The 18,604-nt window shown below is 44.6% G+C and overlaps 1 protein-coding gene across 1 annotated transcript; it reads right to left on the reverse strand.

Annotated features, from left to right (window-relative positions):
* Positions 1-190: 190 nt before the first annotated feature.
* Positions 191-17,219, reverse strand: kank2 (KN motif and ankyrin repeat domains 2). The gene is made up of 13 exons (XM_069148809.1): positions 17,148-17,219; positions 10,617-10,701; positions 7,429-7,511; positions 5,751-7,127; positions 5,122-5,331; positions 4,922-5,030; positions 4,139-4,771; positions 3,957-4,044; positions 3,235-3,454; positions 2,713-2,855; positions 2,322-2,522; positions 2,038-2,136; positions 191-1,670 (listed from the first exon to the last, which is right to left on the reverse strand). Exons 3-13 carry the CDS (start codon positions 7,463-7,465, stop codon positions 1,614-1,616), a joined length of 3,174 nt encoding a protein of 1,057 aa, XP_069004910.1. The 5' UTR covers positions 7,466-7,511; positions 10,617-10,701; positions 17,148-17,219; the 3' UTR covers positions 191-1,613.
* Between the last annotated feature and the right edge of the window lie 1,385 nt (positions 17,220-18,604).

An 18,604-nucleotide genomic window follows, 5' to 3' on the forward strand; every position in this document is an offset into this window, starting at 1 on the left:
ATGCATCCTCAAGCCTGTGAACACAAGAGGAGGATACAACAGAAAAAAACTAAAAGTCTTTTAGTATGTGTTTTTCCCCTTGAAGAACACCCCACCCTCCAATTTGGTGTCTTAGCTCATGCAAACTGACTTTTACCTTGTTTCATCACTAATGGCAACCTCGGGGTCAACAAAAGCAATCCTGAATGAATGCAAGAGAAATATGTGGTCCACATTTATTAATTCATTGTTTTACAAAATGCACAAACTAGAAGAGGAGACACACAATCTAGAATTTTACACAAACCATCAAAAAACGTAAACTACAGAGCTGTGCGATTACATAAAGCCGGTGTGAGTTAAAAACTCTAAATGTATAAAAAGATAGATACTTAAATTAAAAAAATTGAAAGTTTACAAAAATGTAATTGCTCAAAAAGTGAATATGAAAATTTTGAAAACATCTTTAAAAAGTATTAGAAATTTTTGACATTAACAGCCTATGCTCTTTTTGTTCAAGGAGTTAAGATTTTAGGCATAATAATTACCAGTTTATATTGACATATATTATTCTAATATTCATATCTTACATGGCCTATCCTTTTGAGACCCAAATCACTCACTTTCTAGTTCCCTGACAAATCTTAACAAATCAAATCTTCTTTTAGTCTTGTTAAATCTGATAAGCACAGAACATTACAAACATAGATATACTCTAATCTTTCCTTTCAACCATCCAAAAGACCTTCATGTAGAAAAAGAGAAAGACCATAGTACCGTGGCCTTCAGAGAATAACGCTGACCTCTTACCTCCTTCACACTGACACTCGGCCTCTGTTAATATTGCCACAATACAGTGTCACAGAACTTTGGGTTTAATTTGGGGGAAATGTGGTCGACACGCAAACTTAATGTTTGTCTTCTGGTTAAAAAAAGGTGTGATAGGCCGACCATTACCTGGGAAATAAAACCGTAATCCTCACAGGTCCTGAATTAAGTCAGAATAAAAAAAATCAATATCAAAAATACTCTCGAGTAAATAAATCTTGTGTATAAATAGTGTTGAAGTGGTGTCTTCTGTATTACATTTTGTAGCACCAATGAGCTAGTTGATGCAAGGACACTTATCCATGAGAGGGCTGGCTTTTGTTATTCCAAAGGACTGTGATGGTCACACATAATGATGCTACTGTGTAACAGCTATTGTACACCTTACAATGAAAACACGTTGCTCTATTATGCAGCTAATAAGAGGCTGATATGGAATAAAACAACAAGTGTATAACAATTAACTGTATAATGAAAATTTGGCCACAAGTGCCACTTAAAAACAGTGCTGACAAGTGGATTCTTGAAAGACTACACTGATGTATGCGCAGCCATTGCATGTTCAGTTTTTAGATTGTACCACACTAGAGATCCATGTTTTCAACCGCCATCAAGATAAACCGTGTAGAAAAAGCAATGGATAACAATGGTGCAAGCTGTCCTGTAATTATCTGCACATTACGACATACTTAAATTATTCAGGGTGAAAACAAACACAAACAAAGTCAATGTTTCTCTTGGTCACATGGATGAATAAACATCTGTGGAATAGCTGTGTGGCTCCCGTGAGCTGCAGGAGTGAAGGTTTATTTTGGTTCAGCAGCAGGAGGGGAGGAACCCAAGAGAGGAGACTTCGGTGAAACCTAGAGGAAGAAAAGAAAAGGTATTCAAGTTTGATTTAGTTCAGGAGCTTTAGTGTGTTTAGGAGGTTGGTTACAAAACAAATACACATTCTGTCGTGTTACGTTCAAAGCAGGAGGGAAAAATAACATCTCAAGTTCAGGTACTTTTACACCTTTATCACAAAACACAGCATCACATTTTTGACGTTTTGTCTTTTCCAGGAGATACTCCTTATAGATTTGCCATTTTATCTACCTCTTACACTTCCTCCTACATTTGCCAGAATAACCTCCTCCGCTTAACAATCAAATCCTTTTTGAAAAAGCTGCGGAAGAAACGAGTCGGTAATCTCTTCTCTGTGGTCAAAGCGAGTGTTTAAATACTCACGGGAGAAGGAGGCTTCGCAAAGTTGAGGTGAGCGTACAGAAGCACGGCGATGTCGTTCTGACTGGCCTCCAGGGCAATGGACAGAGCAGTGCTGCCATCCTGCATGACACGATGACATGCTAATGGTGAGATGGTGAGATGGTGAGATGGTGTGTGTGTGTGTGTGTGTGTGTGTGTGTGTGTGTGTGTGTGTGTGTGTGTGTGTGTGTGTGTGTGTGTGTGTGTGTGTGTGTGAGCGCGCGCTCAGGACTTGTCATGATAAGAAAAAAAGTAGAGCTGCTTACATTATCTGTGAGAGTGGCATCACAGCCTGGCACGGACAGTAGCTGACGCACAATGTCCACATGACCGTGTTCGCACGCACACATGAGCGCCGTGGAGCCGTCGTCGTCACGGATGTTGACTTGTGCCCCACAGGACAGCAGCGCCCGCACCATGTCCCCTCTGCCGTGGCTGACTGCTAACATCAGGGCCGTCTGTCCGGCCTACGGACACACATTATACAAAATATCTACTGTGATCTTTCTGAACTTGTGTACACGCTTCGGTGTCAGAATCATGGGACACATGAGTGAGCGCAGTTCTGAAAAGCTCCTGTAAAGCGGTTTGTTCTGTGACATGAATTTTGTTGCATTTGGTGATGCAGTAAAACCTAACGGGCAGTAGAGGGCGCACCTGGCTGGCCTTGGCGTTGACGTCCCCGGTGCGAAGCAGCTGCAGGACAGTTTGAAGGTCACTGTCAGAGTGGAAGGCAGCCAGAGCCGTCAGCATGATGGCCGTGTAGCCCGCCTTGTTCTGCTTGTCAGCGTTACACAGGCCTGTCAGGTGTAGAGGCCATCAGTGTGACAGGTGATACAACGGCAGCGCAGACAATGACAGGAATGTGTCACATGTATGAGACAATCTCAGGAGGATGTGAGACACAGATTGATATTGGAAATGACATCGTAGGCAGAACAAAATCACTTGTTCTGCTCTTAATTAGAACTCGTTAATAAGTTAAAATGACTTCATCATTTCTTAACTGTACCTTTCAAGGCAAGATGTTGTGGGTTACTCGTTCATATTAAATCCTCCATATTAAATATAGGATTTTGTTTCAGGAAAACAAAAAACAAAAATTTGACATAGCTCAATGTCTGAGAATTTAAGTTTTTATGAAACAATCTTGACACGTGTCTTGTGTGATCTGCTCACCAGTGTCTAGGAGAAGTTTCACCACAGGGAAGTTGGAGTGGGAAACGGTGTAGTGAAGCGCCGTGTTCCCGTTGCCGTCCGCCATGTTGATCACAAACTCCAGCAGCTGGGGGGAGACTGAGGCGAAGGTGTCCATGTAGGCCTTGACAACAGCTGTGTTGGCCGCTTTGTGACAGGACACACGTAGCCACTCCTGCAGCACAGTAGTGTAGGCTGCCCTCTGAGATCAGACACAATGAGGTAAACAAACAATTAAGGCAAACAAACACTTGAGAGACTGCTGGAGAAATGCAAGAGCACATCTCAGAGTAACAATGGGAAAAGGGTTTCTTGTAAGGGAAAGCTCTGAAGAAACACACAATAAGTGTGAAGACTGTGCTTCTAGTGCTTGCAAAAATTATGAAATAAATGTGAAAAAAAGGAGTATATAAGTCCCTTAAAGATGAAAAAAAAACAACATTATGGATTGCAAGATGAAAATCTAAAACCCAAAACATGACATAATAAAAGCCTGCAATCTTTCGTTAGAGTCAACAGTGTCCCTCATGTCCGGAAAATCTGTGCACTGTTTGCTCGGAGCTGTGTTTTCACGTGTTCGCTTGTGTCTTGCTTGCAGCTGTCAACGTGATTGCTTTTAAAAGAGGACCTTCTCGATGTTTCCCAGAAAGTGATAGAGAGTGGATCGACCCGGTTAAATAAAGTGAATTAGATTCAATACGTACTGCTCCTTGTTGGCTGAAGGCGTTGGGTTGCCCCAGGGCTTTCTGCAGGGCATACAAAGCTGACATCTGGCTGTCGCTCAGCTCCAGTCTGCAACAGACAAGAAGACAACACCCATCACTGCTGCTCATTCACATTTTCATTCTACGTAGACAGACTGTCTGTCGACTACATAAACATTTACCTGACTTGCTTGGAAGATGCTGTGGCAGTGTCATTTGCGATGCTTTCAGCCGCTGGGTTGGAGTCCGACTGGCTGGAGGGGACAGGTGTTTCCGACTGGACGGCGAGCTGCAGCTCGGTGATCTCAGCGGTTTTAGTGACACACGCCGATGAAGAACAGGTAGACTTAATGGAGTTTTGCTCCGGAGGGGATTCAGTGCTTGATGACGTGAACGTGATCTCCTGGGTGACGGTGTGTTTTTCTGACGACTCGTCGACAGTGTCTTTAGAGGCAGAATCATTAGCTGGGCACGAGGGAGTTGTGGTTGAGTCTGACGCTGGTGGCTGTGAGGCACATTTTTGCACGACAGTGTCTGTCGCTGCTGACTGGGGAGCTTTGTCTGACAGTCTTGTGTCTGCCGCTGCAGACTGGCTGGGACTCTGCTGCGAGTCTGGAATGACAGCTGGTAGTTTGACGGCAGTTTGCTGAGGTACGCTGGTGTTTTCTTGTGGCTGGGAAGCCTTGTTGTGGATTATCTGCTGGTGCTGGACTGAGGACTCGGGCAGTTTTTCTCTGGCTTCGTGATATTCACTAGAGTCGCTCCCCTCGTCTGAGCTCTCGCTGCTGCTGTCTTCTGATGATGAGGACTCATAGCTGTAAAACAAGAACATCGTTCACTGTTAAACAGATCGGAGTCTTTGCAACTTTTGCTCATTTTATCAATGTACCTAAGCAGAGAATACAACGTAATTTCTACTCTTTCAATTTTTTCTTTTACTCTGGTCCACGGTGACTGACACTCACCCTCCATTGACTCCAATAAACTGTAGGTTTTTCTTTGTTGAGGGAGATCCTGGTTGACCTTCTGCTTTCCGCTTCATAATGGATCTCAGAGAAGACTGAGGAGATGAGGCTACAAAAGATACCAGCGATCATAAATACTGTGGAAATATAATGTGGTTAGAACACGTCAGCATTCATGTTAAGGAGTTTAATCTACGTACCCGTTTTAGATGAGGCTTCTTCTGACGGGATAGACTCATTGGTTGTGTGCTGGTGTGTCTCCTTTTCTTTAGATTGCACCAAACCGATCTGCTCACCGGATGCTACAACGACGGCAGGGTTAGCTATAGGTACCGAGGTGGACAACTCGCTCTTCAGGACGTCGCGTACCTGCTTGGAGCTGACTGCAATTGGCAACTCAACCGGACCCTCTGAGAGACAGAAAGAAGAAGTTTTAACCTTAATAACTGATCAAATATCTTAAAGAGGGAAACAATGAACTAAATGTGAAGTTAAAAACAATCTGATGCAATCCAAAACAATATTAAAGCAATAAATCCTGGCTTTTAATTTTAAAATGTATTTTTTAGACAAGTGCCGATTCAGCTATGTGGTTTTTTTTTCAGGCTGCAGTCGGTAGTTGTGTCGTATTAGAATTTATATTGAGAGGTGTTTCTCATGTTTTGTACGTTCCTAATTTAAATGTGAGGGTGTCAAATCCCAAAACTTTACGGTCAACAAATACTGAACATTATAAGTTTTGCAAAGTGCTCTTGCATTGAACTGCATTAGGCTGTTTTGGTAAAGGTACGCAAACAGGTAACTCAGTGTGTCCTTGGTCCTTCACTACCTTCTGAACTCAGACCCTCAGTTTGTCCTCTGTGGGGGCCCTCCTTGACTTCAGCAGCTGGTTGAGGGGAGGGGGCGCTGCAGGTCTCTGCTCGGAGCAGCGTGCCCACCTCCACCACAGTCGGATGCTCCAGTGTGTACACCTGGATTCCCACAGTTCTCTGATCCCTCTGTTGTGGCTGCTGGGTGAAGCTGACGAGAGTGTGCAGGCTGCAGCCTTGTGGCTCCTGCCAGCCCACGCTGGTAGCCATGACTGGATGCTCTGCCTGTGGGACCTTCGGGACTGTTGCAACCTGTTGCTGTGCAGTCTGTAGCTCCTGCATTGTCCTCTTTAGTTGGCCCTCAAGCTGCCCCACGTGATCTTTGAGAGCCTCTGTCTCAGGCAGCAGGCCCAGATCCTTCTCCCGAACCCAGACTCCCACCTCACGACTGGCCTTCGAGTCCTCTGGTCCGACTCCGATGGTGCGCACTTCCCGCTTTGCATCTGGCCGTGCTCCGCCCACAATCACTGTGTCCTCAATCTCACACCCTGAGTCTTGCTTGTAGCCCTCAGGTGTGGTGGGAGACAGTGGCCCTGCTGGCTTGCTGCTGCTCTTAGCTCCATTGCTCGCCTCTTCCTCAGGGATGTCGATGTAGAGCTCCCCTCGGGGACGACCTCGGTTGAAACCCAAAGAGTGGCCCAGGAACTTCTGGCTCTTCAGCTGGACGCTGAGCTGCCGCTTCTCCTCCTGCAGCACAGAGATTTTAACCTGGAGCACAGGGATGGTCTTCACCTGCTCCTCCAGCTCCTTTATCTTTCTCAGGGCTGCAGCCATCTGCTCCCTGACATATTGTAAGTGGGCTGGGGTTGGAGTCACTGGGGTGGACAGGCCAGAGCTCATGGGGGTGAAGGATCCACCTCCACCCTGTGCCCGGTTGAAGCTGTGTGCACTGCTGAGGGAGGTGTTCGAGCCCGCGACGCTGCTGTGCATGCTCCCCAGGTTGGAGAATCTCCGCCCCTCTTTCTCCTCCTCCAGCTTCCTGCGAGCGTCTAACAGGGTCTTCTCCACCCGGGCAGTACTGAAGCTGGGCCTCTGCGATGTGTGGTAGCCTGGGGCGCAGTAGGAAAAGGAGGAATGTCGGCTGTCCATGCTGGTGTTGGAGCACAGAGACTCGGTGGAGGTCCACCAGGAGCCGGCGTAGCCATAGCCACGAGGCAGGGAGCCGTAGCGCGGCCGGCGTTGGATGGGCACCTTCTTGATAGTATTCCCCTTCTCTATGTCGTTAACATATTTGAGGAAGTCTAGGTCCAGACGGTAGCCATAGGGGGTCTCCACTGAGTAGGGCGCCTCTTTTTCTTTGGCGTGCAGGGAAGGGGGAGCAGGCGGGTTGAGTTTCCCTGCGGGGGAAGGAAATCAACTTTAAACAAACGGAAATCTGCGTCTAATCTTGGGCTCAGACTTTAGAAAACAGCATCAGCTCGGAGCTACTGTGTATTTATATACGTACTCTGAAACAATCACCAAATTAGGTACAAAGTGGAGTGGTGAGCTTCGCTATACCCTAACCTAATAAGAGTTGAAAATATATTACTCAACATTATTGCTAAACTGCATGCAAGTTGTGTGACAGTTTAAATTCTAACAAACAAAATGAAACTTATGGTGATTATTATCAGTAATAATAAACAAAAGCTGTACCTGGGAAGCCGGGGTCCATGTGCAGCACCTGAGCCATCGTGAGCCTGCGGCTGCTTTCCAAACAGTCACACACAAACTCTCACCTGTGGGGCGACAAACGAGTTCAGATTATACTAAATATTTTCCAAAAGAACAGAAATCGCTTTTATTGCAGTGATCACAAGATGGAGTTAGTGCAAGAATACACAGTTGTCTTTGCCCAACAGAAACCTAACAAGTGCAGTGTCTTTAAAGAGTGAGTCCTTCTCTGCAAATGGTTTGATTATCCACCATAAACTACTGCTATTTATGACCGTGTAATTTTTTTTTTATCTGATGGTCAGAAATAGTTTTACTGTTTCCTTGTTTACGTCACCTTCCTACCACCATCCCTAACTTTCACCGTTCATTTTTCGCAGCGTAGTAGGTCACAGTCTATTGTGTGTTTGTGTCTGTTCATAGCACTCAGAGAAGTGGAGTTACAGGGGAAAGTTTCCTGGCAGCTAATTCCAGGACAGAGATTTGCCAGTTGCAACCTTATTAGGAATCATCTCTGCGCGCACACTAACTTCGCCTCTCAATTTAGGGTTTACAGACACCCTCTCTTCATTCCCTCCCTCACTTTCTCTTCTCTATTTGTCCTTTCTTTTTGTTTTTCTGCTCCTTTCTCCCCACTCTCCACGTCAGCTGACGACCAGGAGGTTTGAGCTGGTCATTCTTTCTCTCTCTCCTTCCCTCCGCACTGACTTGTCTATTACTTTAACACAGTAAACACAGTGAATTGATGAGAACTTACTTCAGTGGATTTCTTATTCCGAAGGTACTGCAATTTGACTCTTTACAAACAAAAGATTGGGCATTTTCCTCCCACACAAAGCAACGCACTGCCAGCAACAACGCAGAGGCCCCCAATGCCAATAGCTCGGAGTTGGTTTCTGCTTGGAAAAGATTAACTTTCTAGGTCATCACTTTGTGGGAACTAGGGATGCAATATTTAATCCATCCACAGCATTACCCAGCCAAATATCATTAGAGTACTGTGGCTTTAAGGAGTTCAGATCAGAAGTTTGTACTGAAAACCTCCACTTTGTTTCTTGGGGCATACTCAATTTGTTTCAGTTTAAGGCTGTTTTCATGTCTTTTTCTGAGAACCTCTTCTCTAAATGAAGCCTTCTCTCTCTCTTCTCTCTCCCCTCTCTCCGCTCTCTCTGACCTATCTTCCCTCTCTTTCCCCCCTCTTCCCTCTCTCTTCCCTCTCTCTCTCCTCTCTCTCTCTCTCTCTCTATCTTGTGACCCTAGTCCGTGCTTTCTCGTTCGTGAAAAGTAGGGCACTTGGAAACACTGACTAAATTGACTTGGTATTTTTGAAGTGCTGTAGTCAGTTTAATTTCTCTTTGTGATTCCCCTTATCTGCACGCTTTCATCACCCTTTCGTACCAAGATTGACCCACACATTTTGAGCCATGGAAATACTGTGTGCGCCTGCACGTACGGTCCTATTTTAACAATGGCAAACATTAAAGCACTCCTCACCCCATGGTGGGAAAAAAGAATCACACGGGTAAACTAAATTTAATAGAGCGTCAACGCTGAGCCAACTATCTTTCAGCTTATGCATGAGGAATTTATCAGACGTCCGGGATATAAACTTTAAGTCAGTGTTATATATAAATGCTAAACATTGGAGATTGTAGGGAAAAAAAGATGAAATGTGGAAAAAAAAAAAAGGTACTTGTCACAGATAAAAATGTTTTTACTAAATCTCAGAAAATATCAAGAAACATAAAAAGAAAGAAGAATTTTGGCGCCATGCCTTCGTCTTACAGTCTGAGTGTCTGTTTATCTCCAGGGAAAGTGTTTGACTGATTATGTGCTGCATGTTGAACAGTGCAGTCTAACTACATGTGTGAGAAAGTATGAGCAGGACAGAGAGAAGAGGAGTGGTTAGAAGTGAGACAGCGCGAGTGAGTGTGTGTGTGTGTGTGTGTGTGTGTGTGTGTGTGTGTGTGTGCGCGCGCGTGTCTGTGTATACAGGAGGGTGGAGGACAGCCCTGACAGTGGACAGTTGATGAGATATAATTAGAGTCTGCAGTTTAGCGACATCCCAGCCCAGCAGACACGAGGGCTGACGTTGTCCGCTCAGTTTCTCTCGTGCAGTTTTTTTACTCCTTCAAGCCAAATCTTCGTGCTCAAACTCACTTCATTCTCTGCTTAAAATCTCTCTTTCCTTATTACTTCTCTGGGAGCCTTTCCTCACACATCACCCCTTCAAAGAACCGCCCACGCCACCAGGCCTCCCCCTTTGCCTTCCCAGCAGTGGCTCACTGGCTGTTTCAGATGTGTTGGCATGTATGTACTGTACGTTCTCCCCTGAGTGTCTGAGTATTGGCTGGGGTGGAGTGGCTGACCTTCCTCCCTCTCTCTCGGCTCTCAAACAGAGTTCCTTTGACATGACATCTGAACAGAAACCAGTGTTCGCCTTTCCCAGCGCTCATGCTGCCATTCTTCAGACAACTCTCCCTGGCCAGCCCCATGCAGGAATAATGCCTCGCCCCCCTACCTCCTGATACAGCTGCATACCATACTAAAGTAAGTCAACATCGCACGGCATTCTCCCACCATTCCCTACTATTAAGATTAAGACAGCCCTCGGGGGGTGAGATGCAGGTCATCCAGCGCAAATTTCACGCCTGTGGTATGTCCTGTAAGTTGTCACGAGAATTATTGCGTAATGCTGTAGCTTCATCGACCTTTCCCTCCTCCCCACTTGCAAAAGGTTTGTTTTTGTACATGCAGGGAAGCTTCAGGTTAATTCATTTACAACCAAACTCTTGCATCGCATCTGGAGGCTTAAGAGCTGGGTTTGATTTACAGCACAGATAAACATTCTTGTGTCTTTGGTGTGTCAGAGGACTGAGACCACCCTGAGCAGTAATCTGAAATGCCAGGCTTCATTTCGAGGTCAGCTCTCCCACGTTCATCAAACTCATTGCTTCCATTCATTGAGTCACCTTATTATTATTGCCATTACAAAGGATTAAATCCCAGTATTGCTAAGTCAGAAATACCGCTCTTTCCACCACCCAGAGAAGACCTTTATGGATTTTTTCCAGTCTTCCTGACTCTCAGCCGCTGGTGATTGCTATTCTGCTCATGCTTGGGAATGGTTTGTGAATTAGGAAAAGCAGGATTTATTTTCCGCTTCATACCAGCTGCTTGCGCTGCGAGGACGGGATCTCTCCTCCCCAGGCTCCTTGCTCTCCCTTCCTTTTCTTGCCCTCTTACAGTCAGCACCTGTGGGAAAAAGGAATAAAGGGAGCTTGAACTTTGGCTGTCTCTACTTGTGACTGCAGTTTGAATAAAAGTAAAGGAGATATCTGGGGTAACAGTCATCAGGAGACGTCTGTAAAACCCCATTAAAGGTGTGCGACTCTGTCGACAAGGAGATAAAAAAACAGACTTATGACAGGTTACAAAAGAGTGGCTACCGCAATACTATAAACACAGGTTGCAAAGCCAGAAAAAAAACATTCCTAAACATTCCGGTGGTTTTGAATGACACACCGGATGTAAACAATATGCCCTCGTGAGATGCCCATCGCTCTTTGACCTCCTTGTAGCGCAGCATGGATGAAGCCTGACCCATGTGTAAGAGCCGCTCTCCCAGATTTCTGGAAACGCTGTCTTTCCCCCACCCCATTCCTCGCTCCAGTTCAAGGCACTCTAATCAATTCAAGGCTGGGAGCGGCAGCCTCCCTACCATGTGATTGGGCAATGTGTTGTGTTTCTGGCTTCTGTGACTAACATTTCCAAATCCAGTGGCGCGCGCGCGCACACACGCACACACGCACACACACACACACACACACACACACACACACACACACACACACACACACACACACACACACACACACACACACACACACTCCAGTTTGGTGGGAAAAGCCATCACCTGCACACATCACCTGAGGCTACACTGATTTCATGAGCCTTGTAATGCGTTCCCTGCAACACAGACCAACTACTGCGCAAGTGTTCACCACATCAGCTGCATGACGCCGTCTGCGGATTCTCATGCTTTGGCTCCGGCAGCTCAGACTCAGACTGCCGTGGAAGTGCAGTCGACATTTTGTCTCAAGGTCTCCGCAGCCTAAAAAAACCCACTGATGGGTGACCTTTGCATTATATCATAACAAGACTTGCTGTTGTTCGGTCCATTGTTTCATATTGTTGTCATGCCAATACCGAAAAGGGTGGAGCGGCAGGGGAAACAGATCTTTTAGACTGGAACGACAGCCAAATCACAAAGAGCCATTCATTCAGCTCCCATTTCCACAGCTGGTTCTAATAGAAAGCAAGGAGGGGCATCTCAGAGAGAGAGAGAGAGAGAGAGAGAGAGAGAGAGAGAGAGAGATGGAGAGAAACCATGTGTGTGTGAGAGTGTGGCAGGGAAAATTGCCTCAAAACAAACAAACAGCCGACGAAGTGGTGTTAAGGACCCACACACTGACAGAGAGTGGGAATACAAGAGGCAGGACTCGAACTAAGTGACTGACGTCGAGATCGAGAAGAGCCCGAGGCCCCAAAGCTGACAAACGTGGCTATCTGCGCGGCTACTTGTGAAAGATATCGAAGGAAACCAATGTCATGAAGGCATCTCTACTGAATACATCAATGCCAAAAGCTACTTTCAAACTATTGGGACCAAAGACAATGAACTATGTACAGCGTTCAGTTAAAACCTTTTGTTGGCGCAGATGGCAAATACTTGACTAAGACAAATACCAAACATTACAGAGGAGACAAACTGAACTCCCACTGACTCCCACACAACACAGATGAAAACACACTGATACCCCCCCTCCCACCCCACACACACACACCCTCCCTCCCCTCCGTCAACACACCAACACTGTCCGAGGCCTGAAGACTCCCACTGATCAAAAAACACAGCTGTAGCTATTATGTTGATTTATTCAGGTAAGGCCACAGATGATATGAAATTCAAGAGATTTAGCCATTTTTAAGTTGTCTGCCAAATTTTTAGCAACAGCTTCATGACAAAATGCAGCATTTTTTAAAGTCAGTTGAGCCCATAAAGGCTCTCAAACTGTCAGGGCTTTGTCAGTTCGTGTGCCACTGTCATCATACCAGGCTAATTGATGTTGCAAAACAGTAGTTTGAGGTCTGATTAAGAAAGGGTTACAGGAAAGGCAGCTTCATCTTTCTATTCCCCGAGGATGCAGAAACAACCCAGTCACTTCCTCCCAGCCCAGGAAAAAGAGTAACAAGGAGAAGGAGAGCGTAAACGAGACAGAAAAATAAAAAAAAAAAGGGAGCAGCGGTAGGAGAGGGAGAAAGCAGAGGAGGAATAGTACAGTATGTGAGGGAGGGTGGGAGAGAAGGAGTGGGAATGCGAGGAAAGAAAAGGCCAAACTGCAAGAGTGGGGGGAGAATAAAATAATAAATGCTGCTGAGAGTTTTAGATGGAAACTTCTCAAATGAGAAGAACATGCCTGTTCTCAGAGTTGGACTCCACCAGTATGAATCACTGCAAATCCTGCTGCTGACACCCGAATGAGTCTGCTGCTGTTTATGCAGGAAGAACATCAGGCTACGAGCGCTCCTCACGATGCGTAAATACGTTTCAAAGGACCTTTCCTCATGATCTTGAATGGCACCGCCTAGAAGATTACCATCATTTGCGCATTCCTCTGAAAAAAAAAATCGACTGAAAATAGAGAATCCCGACCACAAGCTGCACTTTCTCTCACTAAATAAAGCTTATTGTTGTTCAGAGGTTGTAGTTTTTTCTCAGACTAAGAGACCGCAAAGACCTCAATATAGATGTGCAGAAGAGTTTTAAATGTTACAGAAAGATCACAACAGGAGACACGGTTGATGATATATCTACTAAGACTTCTTTGTCTTCCTCCTCACTCCCCAGAACAGATGGCTTCATTCAGCCAACTGGTCCTGAATGAATAATAAATCACAGAAAAATTATAACAAATCTCTCCCCGGAAGAACGTTATGGGTAGAAGCAACAACAGCCATTTATCACCAAGCATGATGTGGCCGATGGTGTACGTCACTGCTCGACAGAAAGGGCCTTCACCAAGTGTCAAGATGCCAGATGATCTAATATCAACATGGCTATACAGAGTATTCTCGTGCTGCTGGTGGGACATGTGGGTTTGGAATAATATGGGCTTGAAGCTCGGATGGTGAAATCATTACCCGATGGGATGTCTGTCACCTCTAGTACTCTGTGCCCTTCAGTAAAAAAAAAAAAAAAAAAAAACCAAAGAAACAAACCCCTGTTTTTTACATTAAGGAGTGGTGGAGTGGAGGAGCAGACGGCGCTGGGCAGGAGCAGTCTGGTGCCTGCTAGAGTACGACCAAAAAGGAGGGGCTGGCCAGCTCACGTTACTCCTGGAACAGGAGCGGGGTAAACACCCGCCGGTCTGCCATTGGTCATTGTGCTGACCTCCAGCAGGAAACTGAGCAAGGGTGGGGCTGAGCGGCAAGGAGCGGCACCGGAAAATAAGACAAAAAGGAAAAAAAGAAAAAAAAGAAAGAAAAAAAAAGGCATTTGGGAGAAAATTCCTGAGCACTTGTGGAGGTGGGGATTAAGACTGATGGAGAGCAGAGCAGCAGAGTGCTGCTCTGGTTTGTGGGGTCTGGAGGGGAGGAAGACAAAGTCCAGACAGCAGTAAGATGGGTGGAGGAGAGCCGGTCAGAGCAGTGTTGGGGTTATAAGATCAGGTCAGCGTGTGCGTCGGTGCACAGCGGATGGCACAGTGGACCAGGGGAAGTAATCTTACTGCAATAACGATGTCGTTAAATGGTTCCCTCTCAGGGATCTTATCGATTACTTCCTGATTTAGTGAGAACCGTTGATCAAAAGGCTCCGTGGACATAAAGACAACAAAGCAGGCCAGGAAAACATCACCCCCGCGGACTATTACAACAAACTGGACTGAGCGGTCCATCTGGCTTTTCTGAGTGATTAATGTATTTAAGGGGATCAGTCAGCTAATTTAGGAAGATAATGAATTACCATCTTTAAAAGCCAGATTTTGACCATATGTTCCTTATACATATCACTGCGCTGGTTTCCTTAATCAAGAGAGTTAAGTAGGAGTATTAGCAGTGGGCTAATACTCCTACTTAATGTCTCAGGCCGGCATTAGTGCAGTAGCACTGGGCCATATGTTTACCCCTAACTTATAAACTAATGCAACTCTAATGCAAAAACTTCTTCTTAAATTGTAAAATAAATGTACATTTAAAGGCTGCTTTGAAGACTGAAATTTGTGGAAAACTATTTGGATTTCTGTTCATTTCTCATTTAAATGCTGCACATGCGGCCACAATAAAAACAACAAACACAATCTGACTGCTTGTAAATAAACTGAAAAAGCTATATTAACATCATAGATCCTCGTATGGCAAACCTTCTGTGTCTACAATGAAAGACATGACCGACTGTGTGCATTGCTTAAACAGAACAGATCACTCACGATGCAGTAAAACTGTCCAGAGAAGTTAATCTGCAGCAGACAGTGACAGACAGTCCCGTGCAGGTTCAGGGTGTAATTTCATTAGACGCGCTAAACCATTTAAATGCCCGGCGTGTGGCCCAGTGTGCAAATGGGGTTTATAGCCCCTGCATTCCACCGCAGCACCCCTGGGTCAGAAAACTGTAATGAGACAATCACATTCCTGCTCGGCGAAAGAAAGAAAGAAAAAAAAAAAAACTGTTGAAGGAAACTCCAGCTGCAGAAAAACCTGACTATAGATTCTCAAAGTGCAGTCTGGGGGACTCCCACGAGTCTCTGATGGGAATCCAGGGGGTCCCCATGCAAACCAAGAAGAGACAGGTTTCCCTTTTATTACACTCACCTGCACTGGATATCAAATGAACCAGGACATATTCCGTTGAGGGTTTATTTGGTCCACTTAGCTAAAACTAATGCAGTTTAAAATCTACAAATATAAAGATTAAAATGGTCCTTTTTTTTGTTTTGTTTTGTTTGTTTGCAGTACTAACTTCATGATCATTCTAAAGAGTGTACAATCGTGGTGCTGTTTAACTGCAACATGAAGCTTGAACTAAATATTATGATAGAAATTATGGCCACAGACTCGTACTCCTGTCCACGCAGCCACACAAATGACAAGACAAGAGAGCATCTGAGTGCCAGGCAGCTGCCGCAAACTATTCGCTGGTAGGTGATTTAATACAGGCAGCGACTCATTACACAACAGCAGGACAGTGGTGTATTGTATGATGTAGTGTAACAGGCCGATGACTACCCTCCCCCTCCCTCCCCCCATATCCTGCCAAGTTCTGCATGTCCTCCATGAAAGCAACAACTGATGTGTTTACTGATGAGCGTGGACAGTCTGCCACATATATCATTAGACACACTGTCACATGCAATTATAGACATTCTTAAGAACTATATTAGAACAGTTACAAATTCAAAAGGAAGACTTGTATTTATGCATTTCAACCTGTTGAGGCCTGACTAATTAGTTTGAGAAATTAATTAGGCTTACCAAGCATTTTCAGAAAAAATAGCAGATATATGGCTAAATGGAGTTTTCCTTTTGTTTACACTTCACCTGTCCAGCTGACTGACACACACACACGCGCACGCACACACACACACACACACACACACACACACACACACCTCCATCACACCTCTCCCATGAAAACTGTCCTCAGTGACCACAGCTGGCGACACTAGCAAATCTGAGGGCCAGCAGCGGCAACCAAAAACATCTGGAAGTAATGAAAACTAGCAGGATGCGTGGGACCCACCCTCTCCCCGAGGACTTCGCAGTCCTCATTGAGCTTTCCAGCTTTCTGATGAAATTAAAAAGATTGTCGCTACATATCACGAGTCAGACACGAGAAAAAAGTTTCACCACGACGAGAAAACACGCGCAAACGTGTTTTTGTTGTTGTGGGAATGACGCGGTGTTTAGCAATTGACAGGGTTTTTTTTTTTAATATTTTTTTTACTGTTGTCCGCTGCAACACTGAAACTGCTTTAATCCAAAGACAAAAGTTGAGGCTCCGAGCCTCCCCCCCTCTCCCTCCCTCCCCATTCCTCCTCCCTCCCCTCCCTCTACGAAAAATAACGTAACAGATCCCTATGTGATGAATATACAGCGATAGGCTGCTGTGTAGAAAATGTCCATAAGAAACCCAAAGACATGTGAGGCCAGTGTAATCTCGCCCTTCAGCATGACAAACGCACTTTTACTTGCTGTAGAAATGTTATTATTACGAACTGTTATTATTATTATTATTATTATTATTATTAATGTGGGCTCGAGATTTTTCGGCGCTCCTCGCCACCAATGATGCTCTGAACAAAAAGACACGCACCGGAGGAGCGACCATGAGACTCACTCATACATTCCTCTAAAGGTAGAGAAACACTCACGTTAAATTATTAAACTTATTTAGTCAGAACATCAGGCAGATATATATATATATATATATGTATATATGTATATATATAGGAAAGCTATAACTGAGCCTGGGGCGGTTTAGGAGGATAAAGGACCCGTTACTTCGGAGAAACGGGCAGGAGCGACGCTTCACAAAAGAAGTCGGGTCGCTTCGTATGGCGCGCTTTAAAACACAGTTTGACAAAAGGGAGCCCGAGACCAATTTTAAAACGGAGGAAAGGTAACTTCTTTTCCGCTCTTACCTGCCCTCCCGAAATCCTTTCAGCCGCCTCGGCCCAGGAGCGCTCACTGACAGGGAGACAAAAACACCGCAGCCAAGATGCTCCGCGGCGCGCCCCCCCCGACCCCCCCTGCTCCTCTTAAAGGGCCAGCAGCCACGAGGCCGGGCGGCAGGCTCGTGCACGCTGCAACCCATAGTCTCACAGGGAATCTACAAGTAGCTGAAAGGCCCTCTTGACTTCCAAGAAGACATAAACATATTAAAGCAGTCAATGCACCATAACCATTAACCTTCATCGACTTTAGGACCACAGCGGTGGTAGAAGACATCAGGTCTTTTACAGAAGTAATACTAACAAGTCCAAGCAGCAAAGCAGCGGAACTACTTCAAGTATCACAAGTAAAAGTACTCATTATGTGCAATGACAACCTGTCCAATGAAGGCAATCATACAGATGTATTACTTAATATGTATCATTCGTGTTGTTGAGGTAAATTTAAAGTTCATTTGAACTATTTTATATACAGTTTGGTAGTGTATGCTATAAAATGCAACATATTTCATCAATTGGTCATGCAGTTTGCATGCAAGGCCTTCATCTGCACAATAACTGGTAGCTATCGCTGTCAAAAGAATGCAGTGGAACAAAATAACATTTCTATCTGAAATGTAGGAGAGTATAAATATAAAGCAGCATAAAATATAAATACTTAAGTGAAGCATTTTAGTATACAGTATGTACTCAATTACTTTCCAGCACTGCACAAGTCTATGTGGAAATGGAGAAACTTCAAGGCTTACCAAAGAAGTCTGGAAGACCTCAAAGATCCTCCGTGGGGTTTCGTGGACATCGAATAACCTCAGTGGAGGGACATCAAGTTTCACAAAGAACTTTCAAGCCTCACTAAATACCTGCAGGGACTAACACTGCAAGCATCTTGCAGAAACTGCAAGGACTTTAAAGAGCATGTAAGATTCTTAAAGAACTTTAAGAAACCGGCATTTAAAGAAAAAAGAAAAAGCCAAATCTTCCAAACACCCTCGAGTAAAAAAAGAGAGCAGGGACGAGAGAGAGAAGTTCAAACCCATACAAACACAAACAGCATGTCAATCTCAATTTCAATTGCTGCAGTAACAAAATGTGAATGTTTATCAAATATGTTAAATAATTATTATGCAAAGATATTTAATGAGGATCTGTTCAAAAAAAATACTCGTCTGAAACTTAACACTACTTCAAACTACTCAACAAACTACTTAAAAATGTAGTAATAATAATCGTCAGCTACAACTCTAAGTTCAATCTGAATCTGTCGTAACCTCTTTTTTGCTTTCTTCTGTTTCGTTAACTATATAAAAACCTGATTGCCAAAATACTTAATAATAATAAAAAAATAAATAGAAGTTAAGAGGCTGCTAAGAAAGCAACTATTAAACAACAGAAATAAAACATGAAATTTGGCATGAAAAATACATTAT

This window comes from Embiotoca jacksoni, unplaced genomic scaffold, assembly GCF_022577435.1.
Source record: "Embiotoca jacksoni isolate LCO1_2020_lvr unplaced genomic scaffold, fEmbJac1.0.p SCAF_15, whole genome shotgun sequence".
NCBI classification, from domain to species: Eukaryota; Metazoa; Chordata; class Actinopteri; family Embiotocidae; genus Embiotoca; species Embiotoca jacksoni.